We start from the raw sequence: 25,850 nt of genomic DNA on the forward strand, positions 1-25,850 counted from the left end.
TTTTGATCAATTTCAGCTATGGTCAAATACCCAAGAAGAACACATCCTTGTTTTTGTGCTGCCGGTTTATCGGAAATTCAGACCAAAGCCTTTTCCTTAATTTTCGGTCGCAAACTAACTAGAAAACTTAGTGTCTATGTTTACAATCACACATTATCATAGACTTTGTGGCATTAATTTTAATGAGGGATAATTAGTTACATGAAGCGAATAATTTCAGTCAAATATGGACATCAATAGATTCTGAGATGAAACTAATAGTACAGTCAATATTTATGAGTACAGTGACGTAAGCAATAATTGTGTTGTGTAAAGGTTGATACTTCCTGTAACATGAAGTTATCTTGAACGGAAATTGTGATAAACTATTTGAATTACTAATTATTTCATAATCTCGTGTACCCAGATTGCGTTTACTGCCTCCAGAGATACTGCTCATCAATCAGCATAAATTGAAGGTTAGATTAATGTCACTAATATTATGATGAATTCTGTCAGATATTAAGTGACAAGTTTTAATCTTTGATAAACTAGCCCTAAATAAAATACATCAATAACCGTATTTCATGCCTCAAAAAAAGGGAGACCATTTTAGGCACTTGATAGAACGCGAAAATACTAAACCAATTTCATTTAACTAGAAATTATTTTCAAAATTTACTGAAATGAAATCTAGCTAGCTTGAACAAAACCACACAATAGCTTATATAACGATTCTAGCTTAAAACCTTTTAAATTCATAACATTACTATATGATGTACGAGGGGTATTTTGAACTTTACAGAGTATCACTTTTATGGACTGTGACAGCTATCGTTCAGGTTATAGGCAACAGAAAATGAAGCTATCAACCTCGCCGTATTACAGCGTTTGTTAATTAAGTGTTTTAATTCACAGTTCACGCTTAATGATCAACCGAACAGTAAGCAGCTTGATAATTTGTTAAAGTATAAAACCATACATGCTTGTCTCCTCATATTCACACATTCTAAATCATGAAGTATTGTGAGCTTCACTTATTGACCAGTTTCCTTCCAAGATTCCCTGCTATGAACTGAATTGTATGGGAGAGTGATGCAATGTTGACACTATTTTAAGTAACTTACTATCTGTTTGAGAAAGTGTAAACCTTGATGTTGAGCTCGTCCGATACAACTGGATACATCATTTCCAGTTATATTTTAGTAGAAATAAATTACAATGAAATGGTCTCAACTGTTGATGAATATCGCAAAATGTAATCAAATCTGTGTGGGCTAAATTATGCAAAGGCTGGAAAATTACCTCTCACATATTTGTTTAACTATGCATCATTACTTGATACTTTGATAATTGTCCTTAGAAAAATTAGATTGTTCTTCAAGCTATCTATTGTTTCAATGGTGAACGATTCCAGCCCACTTTCAGAGTGTTGACGTAACTTCACTACTCATGATTTTTTTATTGCTGAAACACAAGTTTAGCAATTTTGGATATTAGTTACTACATAAAAATCATACGTATTTAACTTAAGAAAAGTTGCTGGCAGTTTTTTCAGCTATTATATAATGTTTAGCAGATTTTGGTTATGAAATTTGTAGAATTGCTGACAATCAATACTAACTAACCTAAAACGTTTTTTTAGGAATTCAGATCTATTTTAACTTCATGATCATATTTGCAGTCGATTGTTTGTTAATGAAAATTCTTTTCATATTAATGAATAACTATTGATTTGAAGAAATAGTTAACTTGAACTTTGCAATTCCTAATTCATATAAAAATTGTCCACTCAACTAACTAGTCACATGCAATATGAACAGCTGAATATATGAAAATGATTATTTCTAGTAGACTAATAGTGAGATAGTTCATAGACACGCAACACAAGCATCTAGTATCTTGATTTTGTCTTCATATATCTACATTATATCTATGAAAGAGGTGCGTATAAAGAAAATTATGAAGTGAAAGATGAGTTCATTCCACCCTACATTGTTTGTTTTTCTTGTTTTATAAAAGTTCGTCAAGTGATCTAATTGAATCGACTTAGTAGCAATGAAAATGCAACTTGTAGAATTTATCAACTGAGAATTTAATAATCAGTAGACTTGTGTGTCGTGTGAATACATCACAAATAGGAAAGAATAGTAATGAAAACTTTGGCTTTGATCATTCACTGCATTCATCTGACATCCAGTATCATTCTACATGTTCTTAGTATGCTATTTATTTGTTACCAAGTTTTATACATCGTACTACGACGATTTATTATTCACATATTTATTTCAGTCAATTATATACGATCACCAACAGAGCCAAAATGTCGTAAGAAAAGCATAAGAACAAGAAGGATACCTAAATGAACAGGTTCCCACGGTTTAAATATCCATATATAATCATATAGTACCACAAGTTAGGAATCTATACAGTTCATAGAATCATTTTTTTAGAGTATGATTACAGCGGAAAATCTCCTCCGACACTACTGTACATTTGAACAAGTCTCACTCACAAGATAAAGTATAATCACTTAGAAATTCGGAAAAGTAATCCGGCTTTGATGAATGCACATCTACCCTCAATTAGAATAGTCGAATTAAAAGTGTCGTGGATTAAAACAATAATCTTGTTTTCACTACGCTGTTTAATTTGCTCAGCACTCATTCCATCAGAGAAATGAATGGAAACAATTTTAACGAGACATGCAACAACTTGATAAGGATTCTTGAACTGTCTGTAATGCTCACAATACTGGGTGTTGAGACTTCCGTAAATAGAAGGTCGAAAATACACATGTAGTGAACGAGAACACAAGTGGGACAATCGAATGTATTTGAACACAAAATTACAGGACATCTTAATAGAATCTGAGAGCCATACAGTATATACTTCATTTGCAAAATATCAGTCAATTAACTCAGTCTTCATTGTTTCTTAGTTTCCACAACAATCATTGTCTGTTCTTGTTCTCTTTTCTTCGATCTTCTTAACCTTATGCCTCCAGGTATTTCACTTTCGACTGATGATACATACTACTTATGTCTGTCGATATCACACACATCACACATACTGCCTATCATAAAATTATCTACACATTTAACAACCTATATTCTTTACAATAGATATCGAACGTATATGAATAAATTATATTGCCGTCAGGAAGCTGACGTTTATGGGAAACTGTTCTCAGAATAATATGATTATTCCACTGTAATAAACACGAGTGAGCAAATAGCAAAGTATAACAATATTACGGAGAATAAAATTGAATTTTTCTAGACATCAATCATCTAAAAATAAACATTTTTCATTTTACAAATAGCATATGATATAACATACATATATAGATAAGTATGACAAAGTCTATGAGTGTTCCATTCATCACTAACTACTTTACTAGAGTGAATAATCACTTCACGTGACGAAAAGTTGTAGAAAATAGCTATCATTTAACAACAATTACTGCTATCTGAAAATATCGTGCTGACAATAAAGAAATTTGAAATTAGAATGTCTGAAAATCCAATCTCACTTTTTGAAAGCAGAAATGATTCACATTATACAGTCAAACTAAACTGTACGCACAATTCATTAGTCAGCTATAACAAAAGTGTAACCACTCGTAGTGAATATTTTATATATGATCATATTTACTAATTATAGTCAATTTGTAGGTGAGTGGACACTATAATGTTTATTCATAAATTGATTGATATTTGTAAATGGTATTAACTGACAGAATAGTACGTTTGTCTACGTTGATTCAAAAATTGAATAAACACACAATCCACTCGGACAAATGCATTATCCAGTAAGTTATAGATTACTGCAATCAGTTCAACACAAATGTCCAATCAAACAAAATACAGAACTATGTGGTAAACTGACATCATTATTTAGCTAACACAAATTTGATTACATTTTGCGATATTCATCAACAGTTGAGACCATTTCATTGTAATTTATTTCTACTAAAATATAACTGGAAATGATGTATCCAGTTGTATCGGACGAGCTCAACATCAAGGTTTACACTGTCTCAAACAGATAGTAAGTTACTTAAAATAGTGTCAACATTGCATCACTCTCCCATACAATTCAGTTCATAGCAGGGAATCTTGGAAGGAAACTGGTCAATAAGTGAAGCTCACAATACTTCATGATTTAGAATGTGTGAATATGAGGAGACAAGCATGTATAGTTTTATACTTTAACAAATTATCAAGCTGCTTACTGTTCGGTTGATCATTAAGCGTGAACTGTGAATTAAAACACTTAATTAACAAACGCTGTAATACGGCGAGGTTGATAGCTTCATTTTCTGTTGCCTATAACCTGAACGATAGCTGTCACAGTCCATAAAAGTGATACTCTGTAAAGCTCAAAATACCCCTCGTACATCATATAGTAATGTTATGAATTTAAAAGGTTTTAAGCTAGAATCGTTATATAAGCTATTGTGTGGTTTTGTTCAAGCTAGCTAGATTTCATTTCAGTAAATTTTGAAAATAATTTCTAGTTAAATGAAATTGGTTTAGTATTTTCGCGTTCTATCAAGTGCCTAAAATGGTCTCCCTTTTTTCGAGGCATGAAATACGGTTATTGATGTATTTTATTTAGGGCTAGTTTATCAAAGATTAAAACTTGTCACTTAATATCTGACAGAATTCATCATAATATTAGTGACATTAATCTAACCTTCAATTTATGCTGATTGATGAGCAGTATCTCTGGAGGCAGTAAACGCAATCTGGGTACACGAGATTATGAAATAATTAGTAATTCAAATAGTTTATCACAATTTCCGTTCAAGATAACTTCATGTTACAGGAAGTATCAACCTTTACACAACACAATTATTGCTTACGTCACTGTACTCATAAATATTGACTGTACTATTAGTTTCATCTCAGAATCTATTGATGTCCATATTTGACTGAAATTATTCGCTTCATGTAACTAATTATCCCTCATTAAAATTAATGCCACAAAGTCTATGATAATGTGTGATTGTAAACATAGACACTAAGTTTTCTAGTTAGTTTGCGACCGAAAATTAAGGAAAAGGCTTTGGTCTGAATTTCCGATAAACCGGCAGCACAAAAACAAGGATGTGTTCTTCTTGGGTATTTGACCATAGCTGAAATTGATCAAAAGAAGCATTGCTGGAAAATTGTGTGATAGGTCATATTGAAACAATATGTTCTTCAGAAGAATCAAACTAAGATATCGGAAGAACTGTGAAAGAGTGATTCATTTCTACTATGAAATATCACTCTGTGCACATTTTAATTACACGAGGAGTGAACGCCCAAAAGAACATGATTGAGTGATTTAAAACGACCAAACTATTCTACGGACTAATGTATGACTTCCATATTTAAAGTAGTTAAATTACTAGGGAACACACACTTGTATTATTAATAACTCTTTCGTCCGAAACCTAGTTAGCTCTGATTATCCATCTTAAAGTGTACACATATTGTTCTTTTCTTGCTACTGTATCTATGAGAGGATTTCTCCAGATGACTGAATTAATAAAACATCTTAAGCGCATACTGTATCTTCCATATGGAGTTTCAACGTAAATTTCATCATGTAATAACTGAAGTGTCATAAAATGTGTCTAAGGAAAATGTTGTTTTATGTGTAAATAAACAAATTCTGTTGAGTATCTGATTCCTTTTTACAGTTAGCAAGTTTATGCGTGACTACTACTAAAATGTTACTGTGAATTAGTTTCGTGATTTATGATCCCATGTGGCACTGACTTAGATTACTAGACGATTGCTTTATGGTTTGTCAGTATATCGTCATTGTTAGAAGGAGCTTGAATTATTCCGTTGTTGATATTGTTGACTGGGTTTTGATCAGTTTTCATTTCCACATCTGTATCCTGTACGGATCGCCGCTATTTAGCCGTTTAGTCACAAGTTTTGGACAGAGTATGTTGATCGTGATCATGAATATCATAACCGTTGAGTAAGTAGTTTTCTATCTGGACTCGGTATTTCAGTGGATATCATGTTGGATGCTTGAGGCGAAAGCTTTGTGCCTCGGTGTGAAAATCAGCACCGGAATTTAGATATATACAGCTGACATATCCCACGTACGATGAAACGTTTGTACTAGTTCCTACTACTGGCCACAATTCAGTTTTTCAGTATAAGACTCTGTTATTAAGTATTGCTTATGGAAGTGGTTCTTTGTTAAAAACGAATTATCATCTAAAGGAAAAGTTATTGAATTCTACAAACTGGTACTAAGTAAATCCATGGGACTGTTTGCCCTAATGACAGATTTCTAATATGGTAATGCGAGTGATGAACGATATGTTTAGAAATGAGTACACTAACTACTCGTAAATATCGTTGAATAAATTCAGTAATCAAACAATATGATAGTGTCTACACTAAATTATGTTAATTTGTGTTAACAACTGTTTATCCGTGTTAATCAATAAAATTGTGCTATAGTGAATGTGTGACATTCATCTTACTTAGGTATGTCAGATATTTTACTTCTAGTTAAAATTTTAATCAAGGGTCTTCCACTTTCCAATTAAAAAATTAGTCATAGCTTATTTCAAACATTATAATACTAATTATGTACTTCAATATTAGTTCTTTAGTGAACTGTTGCTCATTTCTGAGAATAGGTTATCATTCAACATAATAGTCATATATCAGTCGGATGAGTCTTAAGCAAACCATAATGAAATCTTAAAATTTCTAACAATATTATCCATACATTTTAAAAAATGTCTAGGAATGAAATTCTAGTACCAATAAATATCCGTATTCAACTCTCCAACTTCGACTAATAATAAACTTATCGTGAAAGTTATAATTGAAAATGAGGACTTGAATAAAAGAAACTCATTTCCAACTTTTCCAAATCCACTGATTCAATTCCACAGGAAATAATTGAATTCGATAACCTGATACTTATGTGAGCTAATCTAGTACCAAATTCAATGCCAAACTACAATCATTCCACTTTATGATTTAATCTCACTAGTTGAATGAGATATGCTCACAGAAGTAAGCAATTTTGAGGCAGCTTCAGAAGAATGGTAATCATCGATGTGGTAAACAAATGATTTCAGTGATGTGATTTCACAGACGGTCTGCTGCATATATTTTAACAGTCTAGGAAATTTACTTGCATAATAATTATGTAGAGAGTACGTTGAAAATGCGAATTCTTTAGGCCTAGAATCGGAGATCAACATCCTTTGACTAGAAACTCACAAGCCACTAATATTTATCTCCGACGAATTACAACACCTGTGGATTGTAAATTCATGTCCAGCTATACCTGTTATGGAAACATTGAAAAACTGGTTAAACGGCTGAAACTCAGCGACTTCCATTTCCGAAGTCAGATCGTAGATTCTACACTATCAGTATTGTGAGTTTTAGGTATAAATAAACATGATGTGATACTAAATATATTTACAATAATCAAGTTAGTTACTCAGACTCTATATCTTACTTTTATAATTGCTAACATGACTAACACTGAACTCTTGTTTTTACATGTATGTTTTACACACAAGTGATTGACCTAAATGGTTGTCCGTGCGGATGTGTGTACCACTTGTTTGAATAGAATTCCAGTGCAACGTTTGGTATGTTTGCGATTATTGCTGAAGTTCATATTCAATTCACAACTTTGAGATAGTGGAGTAGATTTGTAGCTCAGGTGCATGATTTTGGTGGAGTTTTGTTCTCTGAGCTGGATGGTTTGGTCGTGGAGCTTTCGTCGTTCTTCTGAACGACATCATCAGCACCAACCTCAGATAGAAGTGAAGTTTTCGAATTTCTCCGTATGTGTTTCACAGCTTGTTCTTTGCACCTCGATGTTGATTGGTTCACAACTGGTATCCGTTATCGTAAACTTAAATTTCGATGTCAGGTTCATATCCTTTGATTATCAGTTAAACTCTATGAAATGTCATTCATCATGTCGATCCAACCAAATTTAAGAGCTTTGAACGGAGGATTATTTAAGGATGTTAGAAAATTTCTTGAGACCTTCCATTCACATCAGTCTGCGATCAATAGACATATCAACAAACGCAACGTATCAGCTTATATTGGCAAAATCATTCAATCACTTGATCAGAAACTAACTTAAAACAGAGGTCAGTTGGAAAGTGAATGCATATAACTATATATATCTACCTTGAAGAATTTTGCACTACTAAATTTATATACTATATCCACAAACTCGCTTTATCATTTTGTGATCCTCTGACTCTTCAACGATTTTCTAAATGTTCTATTGATGAAGGATAATCAGCACACAATACCAATGGTTAAAATCAATAGAAATAGATGATCTACTTATAGAATGTTAAGTTTATGTCACAAAAGAAATCTTTACAGTTGATCCCTTTTGTGTGATGAACTTGAGTTGTTCAATGTTCAGACACATTATGGTCACTTTAGTAGTTATCACTGTCATTTTATAGATGCCTTATATCGATTTAGTTCAATAACTCTGATAAAAATATCGAGTGATTAGTAGTTACGACGTAGTTATCACTTACATATTTAAACTGTTACCTGAATGATCCCTCCAACTTTCAGTCGATAACTGACATATATTAAAATAAGATTTGGAGATTTCATTTAAACTGAGCTTTGCTACACCAGTTTTATTGATGTGTGATAAGTGTGCTGAAAGTGTGGAATGTTCAAATATTTGTTAATTTCAAGGAAAACTGCGTAGTTTGTTGGCAAGTCTAATAGATAAATCTTTATAACTGAATAATATATATGACGCAGGGATAATATCATCGGATAATAAGGAACCCAACGATTTTACATAAAATATATTATCTTATGAGAACTAGTTTGTCTGTATCCTTCATGTGATTATTTTTAAAAATGTATTTCTGATTAGTCGAATCGACTTTCATGTAAAATATTCATAATCCTAAAATTTGAAAGTTGGTAAGTTTAGGAGAATAGTGAAAGCTCAGCGTGGAAACCATCCAGCTCAGAAAACAAAACTCCAGCTAAGGTAGTAAGTGTCGTAGCATGAGCTAATCGTGTATATAAATATATATATGCATAAAATAAAGCAACAGTAGTGTATTTTCCTTAGATAACACGTGTAAGAGACTTGTGCTGATTAAAAATGGTTTTTGCAATAAATCCCACACATAGAACTAAGGGTAATACCTTTATGTACTGTGGTAATCGAGTTGCTATTGAAAAACTACCATGAAATGAAAATGTATGTCCCATTTATAAACGTACAGTAAGTCGTGTTTGAAAACTCTTCAAAATTTTCAAGTCATAAAATAACCTACTGATTACTACTCCTTGAGGTTTTAGTGGTTCTTCAGTTCGGATGAGTTCGTGATGATAATATGAGTTTTCATTCTTTTCAGACATTGTTAAATATGTATGTCGGGTTCTAATGGATGATAGAAAGTCTTGAAAACGTCATGCTTATGGAGAACACTTTCAAAGAAAGATCACAGCGAAATCCTATGAACCTAACTGTACACTTGTAGACAAAACAGTTTCCATTAAATAAAACATCAAGCTAGACACTAAGTATTTATGTATTTTAAAAATGTACCTTTTATGAATAACATACACTTACTGGTCAAACGAAGCATTTGTTACTCTTGCATTGATTATGAAGTGGAAAATGTAATTTTGTTTGTAATATTGCTAAAAGCATGGAATCATAGTTTATAGTCACAATTGATTGATCACTGTGTGGTGATCAATGTCATGTGTGTCAAGTCCTTATTAGTGCAAATCGAATGCTATCGACCATGATGCAATATGGTCACCGGTCTAGGTGACTCGGCATTGTGTGCACTATTGTGAGACTAGATGGTGGTTGGAGGTAGTCGACAGGAAACCCTGGACCCAGGTTTCGTGCTACTTGGCACTCGTCAGCAAAGTGTACCTGTAATCTTGAGGGAACTGGTGCTCCTCGACGGATTCAATCCCGTGCCACCCAGCTTCACAGTCAGCAACGTTACCAGTGAGCTATAAAATTATAATTTTAAGGGTCTCTACACTATAAATTTCAAATATTAAATTGATAATCTTACTGAATCTTAACAACTTATGGTTCAACAATATAAGACATTTTTTTTGGTGCTAATGGGTTCTCTAAACTAACCAGTTTGTATGCGAAGCTTTCATTGTCATTCTGTTCAATATTATCGGAGATTACGTTATGCAGAACTAAGTTCTTTTACTCAGTTCGTAAGTTGTAAGTCATTTTGTTATGATGGTCCTGTTTGTGACTGGTTGTTGTTTCAGGTTTCATTGTTTATCGCTTAGCATTATACTAAGAAGTTATTGATAGTTGTCTAAAAGGTATTACATTTTATTGCATTGCTTTAATATTAAATATAAATTAATGAAGAATTATTATTGAAGTGAGAAATCTGAAAGTAAATTCTCTGATCTCATGTATACAACCATTCAATTATATAAAACTCTTTTACAAGTTTATTTTTAATTCATATTAACAAAATTCAGATATCGTCTTTTTTTCTTCGAAAACAGTATAGATTTAGTTGAGAAAATATAACGATACCAGAGAGGGATTTTATGGAGATTTCAGTAATTTAATAGTTAAATTAATGAATCAATTAAAGCTAGACCACCGTAGAAAAACCTGAAAACGACCGTTCAGTACGTCCAGTTTTTTCATAGTAATGTAGCTTTAATTGACTCATAAATTCAATTATTAGATATTATTATCAGTTATATGACGTCAAGTCAAACACTGTTTTATGATTTCGATCTTTCTTTTTGAAAAAAAATACGATGATATGAACAACATGTAAATAAACTAAATTTCTATTAAATCAAAACTACATATCAACAATATTAGTGTCCAAATCTTAAGGCTACTTATTAATGTATTGACAACCATTTAAGACTAGATAAATATTAAACATAAATAACAGATTATATTGCTGAATAACTAAGATAATGGATCTTCTATACTAATCAACATAAATAATCCTATATTCCTACAGATAATGTAAGTAATATAAAAAACTAAACTTTATATATGATAATTTCCTGATAATAATAATACCGAATACATTTATTTATTAGAATATCATTTAATTATAATTATATTTAGGTGTTCAATTATACTCGATGTAAATCTTGCCATGTTTACATATGTTGAATTGATTTTTCTTTTGTATATTTATAAAATTTAAATAAGTACTATTGTAAAGGCTAATTTCCTCTATATCTGACTCCAATAAATAGTAACCCGTTAACTGAGTATTTAATACAGGCTTAATCTCTTTGTAGAATTATGGATTTATTCGAGATTATTCAAAAGCCTGAACACTAGTTATAGAGATAGTTTATTGTTAAAGATTGGTGAAATCTGCAAGTGTACAATAAGCAAGCACACAGGGAAAACAAGAGTGTGTATATGAGTGTTAAAAATCCACATATATTTATGAGTCATAATCAAGTGTGGATAAATTATTGATTGTCTGTATATTACAACCAATGAGAGAATAGATTAAAAAATTGATATGCAGACATGTGCTCAATCATATTCACACAGAAATTTACATAGTGGATTAAGTGTGTAAATCAAAGTGAGCAGATAAATAATACAATAGTTGAATGGGCTTACTACACTATCATAAATTTTCATTAATCTACTTAATATCAGAATGGGTTTTGTGGAGAGTTTTAGAAATTTCACAGGTTGAAATCATGAGTCGATTGAAGCTAGACCACCATGGATGCGCACTGCTGAGGAGTCCCATACTAGGACGAAATGGCCGTCCAGTGCTTCCAGGTTTTCCTTGGTGGTCTAGCTTCAATAGACTCATGATTTCAACCTGTGAAATCTACTTAATAATTGAGTGATATATATTTTTATTTTTAAATTAAAAAAAACAACTTATAAGATTGTGTTTCATTTATCGATTATTATTATTTATTTATTTCTATTTGAAAGAAAAAAATCAATCAGAATTTCAATAGTTCAATCGTAAATAATAATATCATTATTTACATAAAATATCAATTTAGTCAAGGTCAAAGCAAAATCTAAAAAAACACAACAGTAATCATAATTAGTTAAGACAGTTTCAAGTATTCAGTTTATTATGTTTATTAGTATTAATGATTTGAAACTTTGTATATAACTTCAAGTTCATCATATTTATTATATCAGAAAAAACAAACAAACATAATCTTTCAAGTGTGAGTGAACAATTAAAATATAATAGTAAGTGAATGATACTATAATTTTCTTTTACATATCATTTATTGAATATAAGATAATAAATTAGTTATTTATCATCGAATCCATTTTGGTGATACAAAATGTTTTTTATCCTCCTATAGACATATATTTTCCACATATAACCATATATATATATATACGAATGTATAGCTTAAGTAAATGATTTGATCGAAAAGAAAATTTTCTTCACTGAATTCCCTTTTTTTTCTTATTCAATAAATTAGTAAATTAATTAGATAGATTTTAAATCAATTAATTAAGATTAAGAATTAATTGTTACCATGGAAAATCATAGACGTCTAGGTTCAATGTACTCATGATTTCAACTATTTAAATATCTAAAATCTCCATAATAAAAAGCCCAATTTCTGATATTATTAAATTGACAACTGAAATAACGTACCTATAAATTGTTTAAAATATCAACTATTTTTTAAAGAAAAAAAATAAAATCTAACTATTCAGGTAAACATATTTTTGTCTTCAAACATTTATATGTTTTTTTATTTATTTTTTGTAAAAAAATGCTCTACAATTAAACATTCATTAATCAAAGGTTAAAAATGATTTAATTGATTGATATTTTCGTTTATTTATTCTCATATATATACGATTGTACAGCTTGATAATAAGTTAGTTGAAAAGAGATCCCTTCGGTGAACTTTGTGTTTTTAATTTTAATTTTAATGTTTAAATGGGAATGATCTGTCAATATTTTGTTTTAATCAATTCATTAAATAGATAATAATAATAATACTCAAATATGTCAAGTAAAATTCATTATTAATACTAATAAAATATAATGAAAAAATATAATCTATAAACTAATAAAATAATATGAAGTAAATTCAACGTTTCGCCTGGTAATCTGATCCAAGCTTTTTCAAGGAAAATATAATCACACAACAAAATTATCGTTTGCCAGGCGAAACATTGGATTTACTTCAAATTCTTTCGCTGAGATTTTACAAATACATTCTTCCTCTTTAATGACTCACATTAATTTGGCACCCAAATATTTTGAAACTATTCGTTCAAAATTTAGACGAAAGTTCTTATTTTAATAAAACAATATCTTACATGTATAAATGAATAATTATATCCAATTTAAAATTAAAGATTGAGTATATTTCCCATTCATTTTGTGTTGATTTGTATATACTGATTATTTTATATAAAATGGATAAGTAGTTTTTTTCTTTTCTTCTTTTTTCTTTTTTTAATGAAGTCAATTTGTTTATAACAAATCTGTTAATTAATATAATGTATCGTGTTTATAAAATTTAGAATCCATAAGGAATATTAAGTTTATCCACCAATTTGTATATGAAATCATCTGAGTTGATTATATATAATATTCATTGTGGTTTGTTTATAAGGTTATTTGAAATAGAATTTATTAGACTATACATATTTTTTTAATTTTTACTCATCAACAGTTAATAAAGCGTAGGTGGTCATATTGTTAGTTTATTATCATTTCCTAAAATGAGACATGAATAGAAAGATAAGAATATTAATAGACAAGAAAAAAAAAGTGTATTTCAGTACACTAAACATCCTACGCATGATTATTTCATTGGTTAAGTCAAGGTTATAATTAATGAGTTAATTTTCCTATAGTTTTTATAGAATTGTGTAATTAATAATGAACGTATAATTCGATTGGACAATTTATTTATCCATGTTTTAAATGAATATTATAATTTTATTTAAACGTGATAAAATTTACACAGTAGAAATAAGTGTAAAAATACACTTGATTATAAAATATGAGTGATTCAAATAAATCTTACTGGTCATTTGAAGAGGAACATTGTTTACCTTACACCACTACTGTTACTAATACTATTAGTACTACAACAACTGATACATTAACAATAACTACTACTGCTACTACTGACATAGATCATGTTAGTGGTACAACCGATGTTTCATCTGTACATTTTCCATTAGTTTCTATGACTGTTCCAATTAGTACTTCAGATGTCATTTATCCAATTCATAGATTAGAAAGTCAATTTTTTGAAAGAACAATAGAAAGAAGAGGATTACAACATTCAGAAGGATTATATATTGAAAGTACTCCAATATGTAAGTAATATGCCGGTTATCAATAATGATTACATTAATTGATAAAACGATAATAAACTTGAATCATATTTTTATATATTTCCTATCAAAGTGATTAAAATACAAGTATAAACTTATAAGTTCGTTTATAACTATTTAATTTTTGTTTATTTCTATTAACAAACTATTAGGAAGTAGCGCACTATTTATGTGCATAGGATAGATTATAAATGACAGCACTATTCTCTTATTTTATTGTATTTATACTTTTGAAATACTTTGTAAAATATGACAAAGTTACGATAGAACAATCAGAAGACGGAGTTTATCTGAAAAATGTAATGTATTTTCGCTATACATTTCGAACAATCTGGTCACACATACACTTGTCGAGGCATTTTTTATATGAAATGGGGCACAAAATTGACATTAATACAGCTTTTAGAATGTTGTATAGAAATTGTCAAGGACGAATTCGTAAGTTTATTGAAGCCTTGGCTATTCGTAAATTTAAACCCTCCTTATGTGTACAAAAAAATTTGTCGTAACCTTGAATTTACCTTGGTAATCCTTAAGTGATTCGATAGCCTAGGATAACGCGACAATTTCTTACTCTTTCTCCCCCCTTTGTTATTTTACTTGAACGTTTATTTAATTGACCTTTATTAATTCTCATATAAAAATGCCTTGACAAGTATATGTGTGACCAAATTGTTCGAAATGTATAGAGCAAATACATCACATTTTTCAGATAAACTCCGTCTTCTCATTGTTCTATCGAAATTTATTAAAGGGACTAATTGCTTTAAATTCATGACAAAGTTAGTCAAAATTGTGGGATGATCTTAGGTATTAACTAACAACAAATTTACGTCATATAAATTCTTTTATAAATTTCTTTTATTTGACATTTGTCTAAATGTGAACCAGTTCATTTCGTATTACATTAGTGAATTTAAACTTTCAGATAAGTATTAAAAATTAACACTTTAATCATTTAACATCTAAGATTTCATCTAAGTTTTTCACACATATCGTGTGATAAGTTGATGAGATATAAACTGTTCATGTATAAAAAATATAACACTAAACTTGTTAAAATAATCTGAATTGCTTTATTGAGCTTATTGACTGTATGATTTGTAATGTATAATGAATGTTATATAACTGATTTATCTAATAAGACTTATAAACAATATTGGACAATTAGTTACTATACAAATCAGTCAATATGTAATGAATAATAAGTATATCAATCATCTATAATAATAGATATTCATCATTTAAAAATTATATTTCTCTAATATTTTATTTAAACATCATAAGTATTACTTATTATTGTAATTTATAAAATAGATTTTCCCAACTTTTTTTAATTTAGTCATTTATATAAATATGTAATTACTCTGAGAATTCTATATTGTACCAAAAATATAATATTGAATAAAGCTGATAATAATAATAATATTTCTCTTTCATGACAACTTATAAAACAACATGTATAATTTCGATGAAATTACTGTTTAGAAATTTATATTCTATAAATTACATGTTAATAATGATATTGATGTATATATCTGAATTGATATAATACACATTGTATATAAACTATGAATTTAAGTTGTTGTTGTTGTCGTCGTTCTTCTTCATTTATTATTTTGTAGTTATCAGAATATTGAATAGAGATTTAGGTGAAACTATAATTTATGGACGACCTTTGAGTGACGCTAAAGTGACCTTGAGAGTGTTCACCAAATAACTAGGACCAAATGAGGGTTATAAATCAATGCGGGGAATTAGAATTATGATTTACAGTTGATAGTTATGGTTAGGAATTCGATATAAGGGTTTTCATCACAAATTGACATCAGCTATAATGCCAAAACTTTATTTAACTAAATGGATGGGTGAATTTCGCATCAAAATCCAAGATCTGTTATCTTATACTTGATTGGTTCATCTATAAATTATAATCTCGTCAAAATTTAAGTAAAATGTAAATATGTTTACTTGTAAACGTATGAATTTTTTTTTCAAACTTTATTAAAATATCAAATTGTAAGTTCAGGAGTAATACCAGATAGTTGTATACTACTGACTATCTACAAAGTAGAATGAAACCACTATCTACTTCCTCTAATTTTTTAATGATACTTAGGTTAAGTTCACGAAATAAAAAAGATATTGTTTTATATAAAGAGAAAGAACTAATATAATAATTTGTATTTTTGTCATTATTCAATAATTAATATTATCAGAGTGAATACATTTCAGCCGATGTAAATAAAAGAAGAATAACGATCGTAACAGTTTGATATGAATCCATCAAATCTGTACATTCCTTTCATTTGCTTAACATTTACGAGAAAAAAACAAAACAGTACACATACTTTCACTTATAATATTGGAAAAATTCAAATCGAAGAAAAGTTTTGAGAAAGTGTATGAAACCTTCTACATTTCAAAAACTTAATTTATTTTCTTAATTAACCATTAGCTTTTTTGTCTTAAAGCATGTATATTGTATAATCTAGAACATTATAATATATGACATTAATGATGAAGAATGTATTTGTAAAAGGCTTAGCGAATGAATTTAAAGTAAATTCAACGTTTTACCTGAAGACGTTTTACAAGGCGAATCGTTGGATTTACTTCAAATTCATTCCCTGAGATTTCACAAATACATTCTTCCTCAATAATGTCACATATCAACTTGATACCTAAAGACTGTGATACTATTTGATCAAATCTAGACAAAATTTCTTATATATTATAATGTATGGTTATAGTTAGTTATACCTTTTGGAAATAGAGAAAATGATAGAAATGAATTAATTATGTATTTGTTAATAAACAGTTAATTTTCATAGAGATTAAAAATAACTTGCGGTTATATTTTATTTGATCTAATATTAATATAGAAGACAAGTCAAATGATAATGAATATAAATTCCATTATAAATTAAATATAGCTTATTATTATCTTGGTTACTTTCTACCTTGAATTGTTATGGAGTTGTTTACAAACTGGCAACTTTTTTGTTGGTAATTTTATTTATGTTAAGGTTCCTTTTGTTTAAATAAAATAAATTATCACATTAAATTATGTACATTATATTATTAATCAACTTTTGTTTTAAATACAAAGCCTGGAAGAATATACCAAAGTCTTGATAAAATAACATTTTTTACTATGTATGTGTTGCTAAGGTTAATAGAGAGTTGAATAATGTACACTTAAATGAGTATTAATTAATAAATGATTTATATAATGTGAAATTGTGATTCTCACTTTGTTTAATAATTTTTTTGATGCTAGAAGTTGATCTTGTAAAAAAATCTATGAGTGGATATTTGTCACACATATATGTTAACTTGGGTAGCTTCAACTGATGCTGAACTCATTACGACTTATGATTTAGCTATGAATCCTTGATTGTCGTTCTGGACGACTATATCACAGACAACTGCAAATTTAATTGACTATTTTAAAGTTATACACTCAGTTTTAAGTCAATTCAACTTTCTCTATTACGTTAAATTTAACTGTTAGAATTATCCTTTTATGTAAATGTAGATTTTTCGGTCTAAAAAATAAGTCATTGAGAGATCATTTACTCTATCTTAACTACTTAATTTCTTAAAATACCGGTAAAACCAAAAAGAATTTATTCGAAGAACTATTTTAACTTTTTCCTTGTTATGAATATTTTAAACAACCAAACTAAGCAAACCACACTGAAACGTTGCATAAACAATAAAATTTTATCTACTTAGGATTGGTCACATGAATATATTTGAAGTATAATGATAAGATTCATAGTGAGATTTGAATCCAATACCTTGCAATTCATAAGCTTATGAGTTATACATTAGATTCAAATAGTCGCTAACATGTTTCAACTTACTAAATGTAGGTTATGCATAAAAGTGTTTTATTTTTGTTTAATCACTAAAATACTAATAAATTAAATAAACCAACTTAAAAGATTCAATAAATGACTCGAATATTTACTAAAATGAAGTATATAATACCTACTTACAAAATATACGTTTGACTAACATGTTCAAGCAGTTAACGCTAGCCATATAAAAGATAGAATATTTACTTTGTTTGTAAGAAGAAAGAAAAGAGAATTTTCCATCAGTAAATTATAATTGATGTTATACTGGAATTGTCAACTTCATTCGCTTACTGACTATTACTTTTATACATAAACGGTTAAAGCAATAATTTATAATGAAAGTAAATTGAAGGGATTTATATATATATATATATATCAGAAGGGGTTTCGTGGAGATTGTAGTAATTTCAACAGTTGAATCAATTGAAGCCAGACCACCATGGATACGAAAAGTAAACACAACACCAAAACATACATAGTTTAGACAAAATTTACCATACCATTAACTGGCTGAATTAATATGGCGCATATATATTTGGTGCCCCCTTGTACTAATATTTATATGTTCGAATAAATCAAGAAATTGATGAATGAATTAGTTTACAATTATGTTTATTCAGATCAACTTTATTCCTTAAAACATTTTAGATGAACTAACCTAATCTTACATAATATTTTTAGTATATAATGAACTTTTCTTGTACTCTGTACACGACTTAATGAATTAAAATTTGAGATATAAAATATTAGAAGAGATTTTATGGATATTATAATTACTTTAATGGTTGAGATCATAAGTCCAGTGGTCTAAGTTCAACTGATTCATGATCTCAATCATTGAAATTTATATAAAATATTCTTAAATATTAGGCAATTTCAAAATTTGTACAATAAAGTTTTAGTTACTACATAGTGTTAATTTTATATTTTTTCTATAAAAAATTAGTTTAGTTGTCATGTTGAAATTTATTAAACAATAGTTTAATTAATTAATTAATTGGATTGTTTATTACATAGTAATCATTTATTAAAGGAAGCATATAATGAAATTCTTTACATATTTTTATGTGAATATTCTCAGGATAGTTTTTTTTAATTGAATACTTACTTAATTTCATTATAACTACCAGTATTAGATTTATTTGTCAAAAATATGCAGAATAAGTATAGTGATAAGTAAGTCCATTAATTAATAAATTTATCTAGAATAAAACAGTTCTTTTTTTTGCGTGTATATGTGTGTGTGTGTTAAAACTGTCATCTACCAACAATTGTTATTTATTTATTTTGGTCATCTCAGTAATCATTATATTATTGAGTTTCAAAGTTATATGAAAATTTCTAATTAATTTTTTTTTAAACAATAAATATAATATCATCAAGTGAATTTAAATTTCACTCTATTGCACAACGAGGTGGCTATTAGGACTCAGTAGTCAAGTGGATAACGCGATGGCGTTTCAAGCGAACGGTAATAAGTTTGAGTTCTGGAATGATCAATAACTCTAAAATGAAGGCACATCTAGATGACAGGTTCCCAAAAGAAAGAAACGCGAGTCCTGGCTCCCACTCTGGCAACTATCTATCTTCGCTTAAAAAGCTTGTGACTTAAAACTATATCGAGGCAATCCGCCCAGGATGCACATATACCAACAAGAAACTGATTAATTGTAATCCTAAATAACAATGGGAAGATATAAGTAAAACAACACCAAGTGTATTTAATATTCGTTTTAAATATAGATTTTAATAAATACTGGAAAATGAATTAATTTAAAAGAGGATAGAGTATAATATCGGGTTTCAAACAACTAGGCTGTTTCAACTATGTTACGAATGACTTGTGAATGAAATTCTGTATCATGCATTATGTTAAAAATGATATCATGGATATCGACTTAAATTTGAACAAAGAAAAATGCTAAAGGGAAACATAATAGAAGTTCCATAGTTTTTGTACCATGATATTATACTTACGATAAGTGTCAGCTTATATCTGTTAGGATAAATTCCTTTCACAGCCTAATCTTCATATCACGTTTCTTCATAATGATATGCACAAAAATCTATGAATGAAGGCAAAGTTTATAGATTAGTTGACCTGAGGGTGACCTTGAAACAAAGTCAGTTAGAAAGCGAAGTAAATGACACCAAGTTCAAACATCTGGGTTAAAACTTTTCCCCATTACTACACAGTACAGAGCATGATCCAGTGATTACTCGCTTTGTAAGGATATTATCTATAAAAGACTATCGTGAATCAACAAAAAATCAAAACGGAAGAACTCTTCATAAGGATAAGAATCTGAAACAAAATTATTAGCCATTTGATTCACGATCTGAAGTGGCTATCGTGCGGAAATTAAGTTTTCTGTTTTCAATATTAAGATTTTCATTTATCATTTAATATGGCCTCAAAATTCACGAGGTTATAGTGTGTCAAATGTTATTATTATTATTATCAGCTTTATTCAATATTATATTTTTGGTACAATATAGAATTCTCAGCGTAAAGTATTTCAATAAGTTTCCGTTTCTTTCTTCTTCGTCGGTCCTGGCGATAAATATTGAGTGATCGCCAGTTAGATGTTAGCAGTTCAGTAAATGAACATCTGAATAATGTGCATTCTTTTCGCTGTATATTGCCAGCAGCCACATTGTCTCTTATTGAGTTTTTTGTAACTTTGACAAACGAAAGGTTGTACACTTTTCAGAAACGCAGCAGAATAGGTCATGCGATTAATAAACACAATGATATATTATGACAAACAAAAATAGATAACTTGCTGAAATATCTAGATGGCAGGAACAGGTAGCCCAGATGCTCAAGCAGGCCGCCCTTGTAGTGTTACTTTTCATCACAGAATATTCGAGGGGATTCTAGAGAGGAAGCTTTTAAATGAAACTGGAGTAATTCATTTAACTAAATTATTCAACATTCTCATACTCTTATTTGCAGTTAAGACTTCATGTAGAATACGAGTACAAAACAATAATAGACAAACGAGTGAGGGAATAACCTTTCAGCTAATTTACGTGAAAAAGCTGAAAATTACTTGTTTGAGAAAATACAATTTCGTCAGTGTATAATATAAATCTTCTTAACAAACTTCATTAGGTCACACTTCTCAAGTCAGTTTGGTAGCTTCCGACTTCGTAATCATAAGTTCTCGCAAAAATAAGGCTCGAAATGAAGATACCTATTATATAATTTGATTGTTATTTAATTCAAACAAATCAGGGGAAGCAAGATTTGTAGGATTAAACTGAACCACACTATCTCAAGACCTCCCATTAGCCATGAACAGTTTAAAATTACCAAAAGTAGTAGGATTTCAAACAAATGTTTAACATACTTTAGTGAAATTGAGATGAAAGTTCGAAACGAAATAGAAGATTCCAGTGAGGAGAACAGAAAAAAATATGTATCACCACAATCAAGAGTGATGAATCTTTATATTGTTGAAAAATAATCATGAAGTGTAGAGGAGTTGAGGGTATTTGTAAAAAATTCTTAATGAAGAAATAAGCATAACACAATCGTACGTAAAATGATAGATGGTTATACAATTACTGTCTAATAATGTAAGCATCAGTCAACTCAAAACTATAATGATAAATGAATAAAATGAACCTTACGATGAAAGCTAATCATAAACGGACATTCAAAACAAACTGATAAAATGGTCACGAAATGATTAAGTAGCTCACTTCTACACAGACTATGAAGTGGTTGTATTCCAGAGTGACAAATTATGTAATCAAACCATTTTTAACCTCGGGGACTTCAATTTAACCAAGCACATCGGTAATATTACGTATAATGTAAAACTTATTCGATCATAGTCATAATTATCGGGTCAGAGAAAGGCTTATGCGCGTTTGCTCAGTACGTAAAAGTCAAGTGAGAAACGTTTAATGATAATCAGTTCTGAAAACGGAGCAAAACTGACGTTCGTTGTTTGAGTGCTTTACAGATGTCCATATTACATTAACTATACATCAGATGAATGCTGATAGCGTCTGTAGAGAATTGATTGCTTCCGGACATATGTATCAAGGAATATTTCCAGAAAATTCGTCATGTAAGCCATGGAGACTACAATAAAAATCAAATAAGCTTTAGCTTCTACATAATCTTATTGATCCTCACACAGTTTGATTTTGATTTTAATTAATATACAGCAGTTGTATTCTAATCTGTCATTTTATGTACGATTGTGTTATGCTTATTTCTTCATTAAGAATTTTTTACAAATACCCTCAACTCCTCTACACTTCATGATTATTTTTCAACAATATAAAGATTCATCACTCTTGATTGTGGTGATACATATTTTTTTCTGTTCTCCTCACTGGAATCTTCTATTTCGTTTCGAACTTTCATCTCAATTTCACTAAAGTATGTTAAACATCTGTTTAAAATCATACTACTCTTGGTAATTTTAAACTCTTTATTTTCTAAGGATCTTTTAACTGAATGAAATATGATTTATGTTGAATTCATCATTGTTGATATCTTTTGTAAATATTGTATGATGAGATTTTTAACGGTCCATTAACTTTTGACTCAGCATATCTTTAGAGAACTTTCATTTTTATGCTGAAATAAAGTATATAACACTAACATCTGAACTGAAGCATGAATTTGTTTATAAATCTTTCCATATAATATGGAGATAAAACGATAATATGTACTTTTATTAGGCTATATTTTCAAGTCAGTTTAGATTAGACATTTAATAAATACTTTAAATAGTATTTATAATGGTTATTATTATAGTTTCTGTGCTCAGACGTCTAAAAATAAAATAAACCAATCATAATGTTGGCCAGCTATTAACATTAATGTCTTAATTAGATTAGCTTATTAGACGAACTTCAATTTTGAAGTATCAAAATTTCAAATTAGGAAATATTAAAATATACATTATTTTAGTGTGCTCAGTGTGTGACAAATAAAACTAAGGGTTTAAGGAAATAAACTATAAACTTCACAGTTGAATTTACGAGCCGATCTAAGCTAGAACACCATTTGAAAACTGGGGGCACTGGACAGCCGCTTCGTTCTAGTATGAGACTCTTCAACAGTGCTCATTCACAATCCGCACGCAGATATCGAATTCAGGACCTTCAGTTTTGTGCGCGACCGCTTAACTTCTAGACCAACAGTGTCAATTTCTAACTTACTGGTTAGTTCAAATGTATAGATATATTCCAACTGAAAGCTTATCGAAAAACAGCAATAATAATAGCAACGTAACCGTGCCGCATTTTGTTTGTATTTCATCAACTCAATCAACTAAATTTTTGAGATAGCATTTCGTATTTCTTTAGTTTAATCATTATTATTAACTGGTATGCATTTGTTAGATAGACGAAACTTTTTATGACAAATGTATAAACAAACTTTCATTACTGATTCTTACACATTATCAAAATGAAGGTTTGTGGAAAGTCTGGTAATTTAATGATTGAATTCATCGGTCGATTCAACTATTAAATTACTACAAGTTCCACAAAACCTCATTCTGACAATAATTATCATGTGCTCACTAGTGGCTGGCTTGAAGATGTGTTTCCTGGAGTTCAAATGAGTAGACATAACCAGTGGAGTCAAACGGTGTCTGTTGTGAAGTACTTACTCACTAAAGACAATAGTGAATGGTTGTGCAATCTCATGGATTGGTTTAAGTTAGACATTAACACCGTTAGATACCGGCTCAGTAGTCTAGATGTTAAACGTTCGCGCGGGAGACCGAAGCTTCTGGGTTCGGATCTTGCGTGAGGGATCGTCAGTGAACACCACTGAGGAGTTCTATACTATGACGAACCGGCCATCCATTGCTTCAAGGTTTTCCATGGTGGTCTAGCCTTAATCGATTAATGAATTCAACCACTAAGTTCTTGGATATATTGATGTAGAAATAATTAACTGGTGAAAGAGCTAGACATATAAATTTTGCTTTGATCTTATGCTGATTAAAAGTGGTGTTCAAACGCCAATCTTTGTAATTTATTAAAATCCGTATTACTCATTCGAGTTATAAGTAAAAGCACAATAAGAGGCGAGGTCGTATTGATAAACTTTAACTATGTTAACAAGTGAGAAGATATAAAGCGTACATCTCACGAACAATTTAGATAACATACCAGAGTTTCTGTGCATATTACATCTAGTAAACTGATCGTTTGAAGATATCGAAAATTTCTTTGTTATACATTAAAATAACTTAAAGACACCATAAAATAAGTCTAATTAAAATTTCATTATGAAAACTTTAATATTAAATTAACTAGAAAAGAATTTTTTAAAGGTTCAATATTCCATTAACATCAGACCATAATTTTATATTTACATTACTTTAAGCCAGTATACCTAAATATAAAGTGCAAAAGTGTATCCAAAAAAATCAGATGGAATGATTCTGTGACACAGTGAAATAGTTATAATACAAGGTCAAATTCACACTTTTTATAAACAAATAAATAATATTCAGAGCACATTATTATCTTTATATATATATATATATATATATATATATATATATATATAATGAAGCAGGAAAGGTATTTATTCTTATAGAAGATATATCTTCAAAATACTTCTTCGTAATTGACAAAAAGATATAATGTCTCATTTTAAACATATACCTTTAAAACAACAAAAGGTGGGGAGATCAAGAGTAAAGAACACGCCATAATGAATCACGTTAATAAACTGGCGATATATATAATGGTTGGACAACATTAGTATGGTGGAGAATTTCGATTATACTACAAAAGGTTACCAATAAACAGATATAATAGATAAATTTATGGTTTTGAATACAAGTACAAATAAGCAGAAATCTTTCCTATATACACACTTTTGTTTGTACAGTCTGAAATCGAAGGAAACATTCAGAAAAATTGAGGATAATTAGTAGTTGTCATAATATTTTTTCAGTAATATTTCAATTCATCAAGTTGAAACTAAATCATCAACTAGTTGATTTCAAATGTCATTGTTATAACACTAATAGTAGCAATAATAATAATAATAACATGATTAGGAGAGTTTTAAATAATACACGGTTATATTTAATAAGCTTCTTAGATTACATTAGCATGTAGACTTATAGGTAATGTAATTTTCGATAGTCTATTCTACATCTGGATTAGAGTTTTAATGAAAGTTTATTTTTAGTTAAATTTACAATAAAATATTATCAAGTTGCTAATCATGGCCTTCAGAAGTGATGTACATTACATATAGAAAATCATTGGCGAACAAATAACATTAATACATAAACTCATCTTTTTTTGCCCACAGTTTACACATTTGATACTGTAATATCAATATGGTAATTCTTAAGCTTTTTTTTTGAATAAAAGATATGTAATTACTATTGTCATATCTGTAAGCTGGATATTGTTACAGGTAATTATTTACAGAAATATTCAATTGACAATAAACAATAAGCACTTTTAATTAAACTTATAAGTTTAGATATTATATATGAAAATTATATTTGAAATAATCTCAGTGATTGACATTTAAAACAATTTCAATGTTTCGTCCAATAAACTTGTCTGAACTTCTTCAGGGTAATAAGTTTACAGATGTAA

The 25,850-nt window shown here is 29.3% G+C and overlaps 2 protein-coding genes across 2 annotated transcripts in view; one reads left to right on the plus strand and one right to left on the minus strand.

Moving 5' to 3' along the window:
• WDR91 (WD repeat-containing protein 91) overlaps window positions 1–25,850 on the minus strand; it is a 74,971-nt gene that overhangs the window by 18,192 nt on the left and 30,929 nt on the right. The window contains exon 2 of the mRNA XM_035733288.2: window positions 13,257–13,741. The gene's annotated coding sequence lies outside the window, so the exon portion shown is untranslated. The remainder of the gene's footprint in view (window positions 1–13,256; window positions 13,742–25,850) is intronic.
• MS3_00007511 (uncharacterized protein) overlaps window positions 13,982–25,850 on the plus strand; it is a 58,521-nt gene continuing 46,652 nt past the window's right edge. Inside the window, exon 1 of the mRNA XM_051215797.1 lies at window positions 13,982–14,352. Coding sequence (XP_051066331.1) covers window positions 14,031–14,352 — 322 coding nt within the window. The 5' untranslated portion in view covers window positions 13,982–14,030. The remainder of the gene's footprint in view (window positions 14,353–25,850) is intronic.

This window comes from Schistosoma haematobium, chromosome 4, assembly GCF_000699445.3.
Source record: "Schistosoma haematobium chromosome 4, whole genome shotgun sequence".
In the NCBI taxonomy this organism is placed as follows: Eukaryota; Metazoa; Platyhelminthes; class Trematoda; order Strigeidida; family Schistosomatidae; genus Schistosoma; species Schistosoma haematobium.